This window comes from Portunus trituberculatus, chromosome 48 (assembly GCF_017591435.1).
Source record: "Portunus trituberculatus isolate SZX2019 chromosome 48, ASM1759143v1, whole genome shotgun sequence".
Taxonomy (NCBI): domain Eukaryota; kingdom Metazoa; phylum Arthropoda; class Malacostraca; order Decapoda; family Portunidae; genus Portunus; species Portunus trituberculatus.
Genome location: NC_059302.1, coordinates 5,870,925 through 5,879,443, shown reverse-complemented (window position 1 = coordinate 5,879,443; position 8,519 = coordinate 5,870,925). Strand labels below are relative to the sequence as shown.

Here is an 8,519-nt window from a genome sequence, read left to right as displayed (position 1 = left end):
GAAAATTTGACTTGCCAGTAGACATGCAGTTGGAACTTTTTAATACCATGGTACATTGGTACTGCCTGTATTGACTTATGGATCTGAAATTTGGGGACATTATATTATAAGGGAGATAGAATTGTTACATTTAAAGTTTCTAAAACATATGTTGTTTGTACATAAAAACACAAGTAATGTTATGGTATATGGTGAACTGGGAGTATACCCATTGGATATTTATATCAAGTGTAAGATGTTATGTTTTTGGTCTCGGTTGATTACAGGTAAACACTCAAAACTATCTTATGTAATGTATCAGTGTCTGTTACATCTTGACAGGTTAGGGTTATACACTTCTCCTTGGGTTGGCTCTGTAAAGAATTTGTTAAATGAATGTGGTATGACAGGAACTTGGTTAACACAAAATGTACCAAACACAGTGTTGTTCAAGAAGGCAGTCGAAAGAAAATTAACGAATCAGTGGATCACTACTTGGTATCATGGCTTGTCAATAAATGCTATATGTAGTAATTATAATACATTCAAAGGTGTCCATGAACTAGAAATTTATCTAACTAAATTACCAAAAAATTGTCTTATCTTGTTAACTAGATTTAGAACATGCAATAATAGATTACCAGTAAATGTTGGTAGATACACAGGTGTAAACAGAGAAGAGCGGATATGCAATATGTGGAATGAAAATGCTATAGCGGACAAATTTCATATGTTACTTAAATGTTCAATTGACGATTTCGTAAGGTGGAGAGATATGTATGTACTAAGTTATTACACAGACCAACAATTTTAAAGTTTGCTGAGTTGTTGCAAAACACAAATGTAAATATTCACACAAAGTTAACTGTGTTTACAAGGTTAATAATGAGTAAGTTTAGGAAAATGCTCAGTATGGTGGATTATTGATACTGTTTTATTTCGTTTTGTTATTTTCTGTTTAGAAACAATGTATGTCTTTCATTATTCTTATGGTTATTCTTATTCTCATGCTTGTTACTGTATGTTTACTACGGAGCTCTGCTCCATACTTTACTTGCAAAGTCTGAGCATACTAATAAATTCAATTCAATTCAATTCAATTCAATTCAATTCACACACACACACACACACACACACACACACACACACACACACACACACACACACACACACACACACACACACACATACACTTTATATAAAGATGAGACGAACGGGAAGTAAGGTTGAAAACAAGCACAGAGGGAAAGATACAGAAAAATGTGAGCGATAAACAGACAGAATACATTCACAGTTTCTGCATCCACGGTCAGGTGAAGGAGCAAGAGAGGGAAAAAGTAATAACAAACGGGCGAATGTTAAGAGTAATGTGTGTGTGTGTGTGTGTGTGTGTGTGTGTGTGTGTGTGTGTGTGTGTGTGTGTGTGTGTGTGTAATTCACCTCGGTCATCTGCTGATCACCCAGCCAGTCTTCCCCATTACGGAGCGAGCTCAGAGTTCATAGACCGGTCTTCGGGTAGGACTGAGACCACATCACACACAACACACACCGGGAAAGCGAGGTCACAACCCCTCAAGTTACATCCCGTACCTATTTACTGCTAGATGAACAGGGGCCATACATTAAAAGGCTTGCCCATTAGCCTCGTCGCTTCCCGGGACTCGAACCCGGCCCTCTCGATTGTGAGTCGAGCCTGCTAACCACTACATTACTCGGTATAAGTGTAAGCGTCCTAACCACTAAACTACTCGGTGTAAGTGTAGTGGTTAGCACTCTCTCTCTCTCTCTCTCTCTCTCTCTCTCTCTCTCTCTCTCTCTCTCTCTCTCTCTCTGTGTGTGTGTGTGTGTGTGTGTGTGTGTGTGTGTGTGTGTGTGTGTGTGTGTGTGTGTGTGTGTGTCGAAGGCTTTGGCCACCCAGAAACAATCCATTATTTTCTTTTTCCCTAACGCGCAGCTCCCAGGCAAATATTGCTACACATTAATTAACTTGAAGGATAACGAGAAATTCTCATCAAGGATCTAGGCAGCAACAAGTGACCTTGTTCGTAAATGGCAAAGTAATATATGTGTTCCTTTATCTCTTTGTTTGTTTGTTTGGTTTCTTATTTCCTGAGAGTCAGGAGTGAATACAGTAAAAATGACTCTAAACTCAGTCATTTTTCCTTTTACTAAACACACAAAAGTCAACATTATTGCATGTAGTTACGTCTAACAAGACGCCAAGTACTTACACACTCGCAACTCGCAATGCTGCATGCAAGGACTGTTCTCTCAGGAGAGAGAGAGAGAGAGAGAGAGAGAGAGAGAGAGAGAGAGAGAGAGAGAGAGAGAGAGAGAGAGAGAGAGAGAGAGAGAGAGAGAGAGAGAGAGAGAGAGAGAGAGAGAGAGAGAGAGAGAGAGAGAGAGAGAGAGAGAGAGAGAGAGAGAGAGAGCAAATTTTTAATCTCAAAATTATGATCTTATAACAAAGATATGTTCCTTACTTAAAGATGACGCATTGTGCGTATGCCAAACATAATGTTTTGTTCATACGTGGATACGGTGCAAAAGTAATATTATTCATATTCATCTACACGCCATCTTTAAACTAATATTAGAAATAAAAGAAAACATGAATCAACGAAAAAAAAAACTATTGACTGATACAAAATTTGTTACATTATTATTGTTTTCTTTATATTTCTGCGATAAAAACAGAGTTGAGAGAAAAAAATTGTGGAATTTTTCCATTATTTTCTAAGACTAGACCTTAAAATAAATATGTCCGGAATTTTAGCTACCGATTGAGGAGGTTGCCTTACTGAGAGGAGAGATATTGTACATATGTTAAATATTCTTTTATTTTTCCATAACGATATGTGGATGATTAAATTTATCCTTAATCACATTTCACTTCCACACGAAATTTAGAAAGCAAAAGAAAACACTTTATTGATTTGAATATACTTTATATATCAATATTATCTTCTACTTTTAATTAATCAAGTTCTAAAGTTTTTTTTTTTTCCAGGTCCAGACATAAACATTTCCAGGATAGAGAGGCACTGGTCAACATGTTACTAATGTCAACCCATCTTTCACCGACAACATTCATAAACCCATTTACACAATATATCTGCAGAGATTTTCTTTTCTCAGCGGCTCCCATTACTTTACCTAACAAATATAAGCTAACGTATCTTAACCTAAAGTAATCGAGTAGCCTAACTCATCACAAATAAAGGTGCCTTAAAAAAAAAAAACACTCGGTGATGCAGGTTAGTGGTCAAAGCGCTATAGTCTCACCAAAGAGGAGGGCGGACACAAGCAGCAGCGGAAGGCAACCAACCACCCATGGCCAGGGCAGCGGACGTCATGTATCCCGTCACTCTATCCCAACAGCATTGCCTAAGCTTCTCTCGTACGCCTGCGCTTCTCCCTCACTTTGCATTCTTCACATTTACAAGATCAATGGCAAGTATACAAGTACACATAACAGCACCACGTTGTACAAAGCCAGACTAACAAGATGAGAAGAAAATCTGCTCCATTTAGTAAAAACATGTTTAATGATCTGAATTATCCCCGGCAAGGACTAGTGTTAGTTAGGATTTCTGAGTTGTATGACTTATTGTAGTTTAAACACTTCCAGCTCGTGATGCGTAGTGGTGCTTCGGCTATCTGGATAATGAGAATGTAAGAGTCGATAGCAGGTGGCTTTAAGGAAGTGATGTGACCAAGGCAGGTGTGATGCCTTCTACGCCTCTATCTCCCTCACCTCCATCACCACTACCACCACCACCACCACGCTATTATCACCAATAGATTTTTTCACTGCCATAGTTCCCATTACTATGTGGTAACCGTTGGCAGTCTCTGTGGGGGGAAGAACAAACAGTGGTACTTTATTAATGTATTCATTTATTTACTTTATTTTATTTATTTACATTTATATATTAAGCTCATTTCCAGCTATCTTTACGCATTGTCCTAACTATAATTTTGCTATATTAACCAAAATCAGAATACAAGCCAAATGTAAAATAGCATTGCCATATGAATACAGCCAGGCAGTGGTGATATGAGACTGTTCCGCTTTATGATGAAGTTGCTGTGTCTCGCTAATTTTGCTATCACTCAATCTCCTGACATTGCCTTGCATTACGTAATAGTGCGTCCCCACCCCTTACACACCCACTGCTGCGGAGAACATCTGGGAGTATTTAAGGCAGAAAAGCACCGAAAGAAGCTCATAGCATAACAATATGAAGTCGCTGCTGCTGATGTTGCTGGCCACCGTCGCCACCCAGGCCAGTGGTAAGATCGATGTGATGTACCACATTTTCTTATTTTATCGAGCTTAAAGGGATTGTTAATTACAAATAAGGATCTTTTGACGGTGGTGTTTAATAACTATTGTTTCTCTTTTCTCTCATTAACATTATATTATTAAGGTTCAACAATTCTAATATCTATTTTCAGAGCAATTAATATTTTGAATAGAAGTGTTGTATCTTTTATCACTTAATTTGACGTTACGACAACATTTGAGTTCCATATATATAACTGTATGTATTTGGAGTTGTGAAGGTTCGTGTGAGGGTGATGTGGAGATGCAGTTTGAATATGAATTCGGATATATACATTATTTTTGTAAATTAATGGCTTTACAAAGATAATAAGGAAATCATAAAAAAAATCTGTCTACATGTACAGTACGTTTTATTAATATGAGAGTGACGGCCAAGCAGCGCTGCTTGGTAACTAATCAAGGCTGCAATGCCGAGCGGTCATTGTGTTGATAAGGGTGGCAAGCATAAGACTAGTGCTTTGTTCATTCGCTTGGTAAATTGCCAGTTTTATAAGACAGACTTTTTTTTTTATTCTACATAAAGTAATATAATGTGTAAGAAAATACATTTATTCGTCTTTATAATTCAATATAAAGATGACCATGACTGGTAAATTCAGGAAACCTTTTTCACCACTCTTGCCACTTTGACTCCACACTTGTGCCAACGAATCACTCGGATTCTTTTCCATGACATTACCAAAATATACTACAACTATTCATCTCTTTCTTTTTATTTTTGGTAATCTTTTTCTTTCTAATACTAGAGTTCATATTCTATTAAAAACTGCAGAAGACCGGTCGTACGTGTACGACATTCGTGTATGTTCCGAGGCAAACTACCAGGGAGTGTGCCACGAATTCAATGAGCCTGTACCATACCTAAGCAACTACAACCTTGACAACATTATTTCCAGCATCGAGGTAACTGGAGTGTAAGTATTAGAGCCCAACGTCCATTCATTATTCTACCTACATACATACAAAATAATGGTAAATTTTATAGGCCAACTGGCAATAAACAGCTGGAATAATTATTCTTAGATGGCGATGGTCCTAATCACTAATTCACTGCAGTATGCTATGGCAGTCAATCGATCCATCACGTATTGATTGATTCAGAAAAAAGAATTTATTCGACTACTACTACTAATAATAATAATAATAATAGTAACAATAATAATAATAATAATAATAATAATAATAATAATAATAATAATAATAATAATAATAATAATAAAAATAATATTAATAATGATAATAATAATAATGATAATAATAATAATTATTATTATTATTATTATTATTATTATTATTATTATTATTATTATTATTATTATTATTATAGTAATAATAATAATAATAATAATAATAATAATAATAATAATATTAATAATAATAATAATAATAATAACAATAACAATAATAATAATAATAATAATAATAATAATAATAATAATAATAATAACAATAATAACAATAATATCAACAATAATAATAACACAAATGATAATAATAGTTATAATAACAACAATAATAATAACACAAATGAATAATGTTTCAACTACTTATTTTTTTCTGTTCCAACTTAAGGTGGTTATTCTACGGTCAGCCGGAGTACAACAATTATCAACTGTCATCAGTCCACTGGGCCTGGGGTATCAACTATAAAGAGAATCTATACACCATAAATAACCAGGTAAACACACACACACACACACACACACACACACACACTCTCTCTCTCTCTCTCTCTCTCTCTCTCTCTCTCTCTCTCTCTCTCTCTCTCTCTCTCTCTCTCTCTCCCTAAAAGCATACTGTCGTGTGCCACCTATCTTAAGAACAACAATATTTACAAATGTGAATATTTCAGTTTTCTACTTTGCGTGTGTGTGTGTGTGTGTGTGTGTGTGTGTGTGTGTGTGTGTGTGTGTGTGTGTGTGTGTGTGTGTGTGTGTGTGTGTGTGTGTGTTTATTTTTTTGGATTCCAATGTGTCCTGTGAGACACGCTTACACTGTATACATTATTTTGGTTTGCCGCCATATGAGCGTAATAAATTGATCAAATTAAATCAAAATTCTCTCTCTCTCTCTCTCTCTCTCTCTCTCTCTCTCTCTCTCTCTCTCTCTCTTTCTAATCCTGTCTTCAAACGGATGTCTTTAGGCATTGCTAGCCTGATATTGATGTAGTAAAGGCATTTCATGAAGTGTTTGCTCATTGATTTGCAACGTGTTGTTTTCGACTTGCAGATATCGTCTTTGAGGTACGCCGGGAGCCAAACAAAGTTCAATGAGGCAGGATATAACCTCTATGAGGGAGAAACGTTCACCAAGAAGGATCTGTACTGGAATAACAACATTTCTGACCTGTCGCAATACCATCAAGAAGTAAAATCTATCATTATCATCGGACAGAGCTCTTGGACATTCTGCGAGTAAGCGTGAGAAAAACGGAGGAGGAGGAGGAGGAGCAGCAGCAGCGAGAGAGAGAGAGAGAGAGAGAGAGAGAGAGAGAGAGAGAGAGAGAGAGAGAGAGAGAGAGAGAGAGAGAGAAGGAAAAGGAGAAGGAGGTGAAGGACACTACGAGAATAGAAAAGGTCACATAGAAAGTTGTGTAAGTGAAAATGTTAGCAGAGACTGAATACATCATGGGTAGTTCAGTAATCAAAATCAATTCGTTCACAGGAAAGCGTTGGGGACAAGTATATAATCACAAATGTTCTGGGATATTCCATTCTAGCTCCAGCAGTAGAGATATAAGGTGCTGAGAGTTCTAAGGTAGAGATTAACAGGAAAAAAGGAGTTGGGATATAGGTGGTAACTAGAAGAAGTTGGCAGTCAGAAGATGGCAAACACGAGTTCTGAGAAAGAATTGTGAAGTTAAAAGGGAGGAGGTTACTAGGAAGGTAATAGGTTGAGGGAAATCACTGCAGTTAAAGTGAAGGGAAACAGGGAGCAAGGAGGAAAGCGAGTGAATTTAAGAGGGAGAATGAAATTAGGAGGAAGAATTTCGTCTAAAGTTTGAATTATCCACTAATAAAGGGAAAGGGTAGCTTTGTTAGTAAAGATATGAGAGAGAGAGAGAGAGAGAGAGAGAGAGAGAGAGAGAGAGAGAGAGAGAGAGAGAGAGAGAGAGACTTTCTTTAATCATAATGTTTTCCGTTCTTATTTCACGCACACAGACAAGCCAACTACAGCGGAAAATGTGTTTGTCTGAAAGCTGATAAACATGACTCGAACCTCCTGAAAAGGCTGGACGTAGGATTTTATCACCGTGTAAGTGTTCCCATATAACAATTTCTGATTTTTTTACTAAGAGAGGCTCTGACCAAAAGCTAAAGATAAAGTGGAAAAAATGAAAGGAGAAAGAAGGAAAAAAAAAAGCCGTAAAGGGGTTAATTACTACATGAGATAGCCAAAAGAATTATTCATAATTGAAGAAAAAATATTCTGAAATCTCCTTTTTAACAACGTTGAAGTATATAGTACATAGTTTTGGGGATATTTAAAAGCAGACAAGGAGTTCCAGTTGAAGCGTAACAATACGCGTCACAAACATAATAACTGTTATTTATTATGGCTTATACTAATCATTATCTCTTGGCCTTTGACCCTTAAGTCTAAAAAGAACAATAATGGAATATCTTATTTAAATTATATAGGGTTTTGTCTATACATTTCCCCATTCTGCTTTCAGTATCGGGAGAAAATAAAGATAATTATTTATTTCAGCTCTCGGATCTGTACATGTACAACGTAATGTCAGTAAAGAAGGGATGTTATTAACCGGGGCGTGTGCCACTTCCATCCTATCAACAGGAACAAGACAACAATGTTCACAAGACAATCCTATCCCTTCCTCAGCAGAAAAGAAGCAAGAAACTTCATAAAAATTTAGTATCTATGTAATGGTTACATCCATTAAGAAGGAAATATATATGATAACTAAGCAATTCTTACAACCTTATGAACAATCCTGTTCTCTGCCAATCTTTCCGCCCACCATAAACGTTTTCTAAGCTATGCATGTCATATTTCCATCCCAACTGTTCAGAGATTAAGTATGCTCTGAATGTCTCTTTCAAACTTAAGCATCTGGGCTATATCAAAACAATGTGAAACAATCGGAACACTTTTTTAATAAAGCGGTAAATTACATGAGTGTGTCATTCGAAACACTTCGTTATCTTCAAAGAAAACGGGTATTCAA

The 8,519-nt window shown here is 36.4% G+C and overlaps 1 protein-coding gene across 1 annotated transcript; it reads left to right on the top strand.

The window, feature by feature from the left end:
• The first annotated feature begins 3,958 nt into the window (after positions 1-3,958).
• LOC123498720 lies at positions 3,959-8,467 on the top strand. Its single transcript, XM_045246102.1, has 6 exons — positions 3,959-4,275; positions 5,103-5,244; positions 5,903-6,008; positions 6,560-6,744; positions 7,492-7,585; positions 8,042-8,467. Exons 1-6 carry the CDS (start codon positions 4,224-4,226, stop codon positions 8,093-8,095), a joined length of 633 nt encoding a protein of 210 aa, XP_045102037.1. The 5' UTR covers positions 3,959-4,223; the 3' UTR covers positions 8,096-8,467.
• The last annotated feature ends 52 nt before the right edge of the window (positions 8,468-8,519 follow it).

Coding starts and splice junctions, on each gene's coding strand:
- LOC123498720 (XM_045246102.1), top strand. CDS start 4,224: ATGAAGTCGCTGCTGCTGATGTTGCTGGCCACCGTCGCCACCCAGGCC. Junction 5,245..5,902: donor AGCATCGAGGTAACTGGAGT/GTAAGTATTAGA, acceptor TTCCAACTTAAG/GTGGTTATTCTACGGTCAGC. Junction 6,009..6,559: donor TATACACCATAAATAACCAG/GTAAACACACAC, acceptor TTCGACTTGCAG/ATATCGTCTTTGAGGTACGC.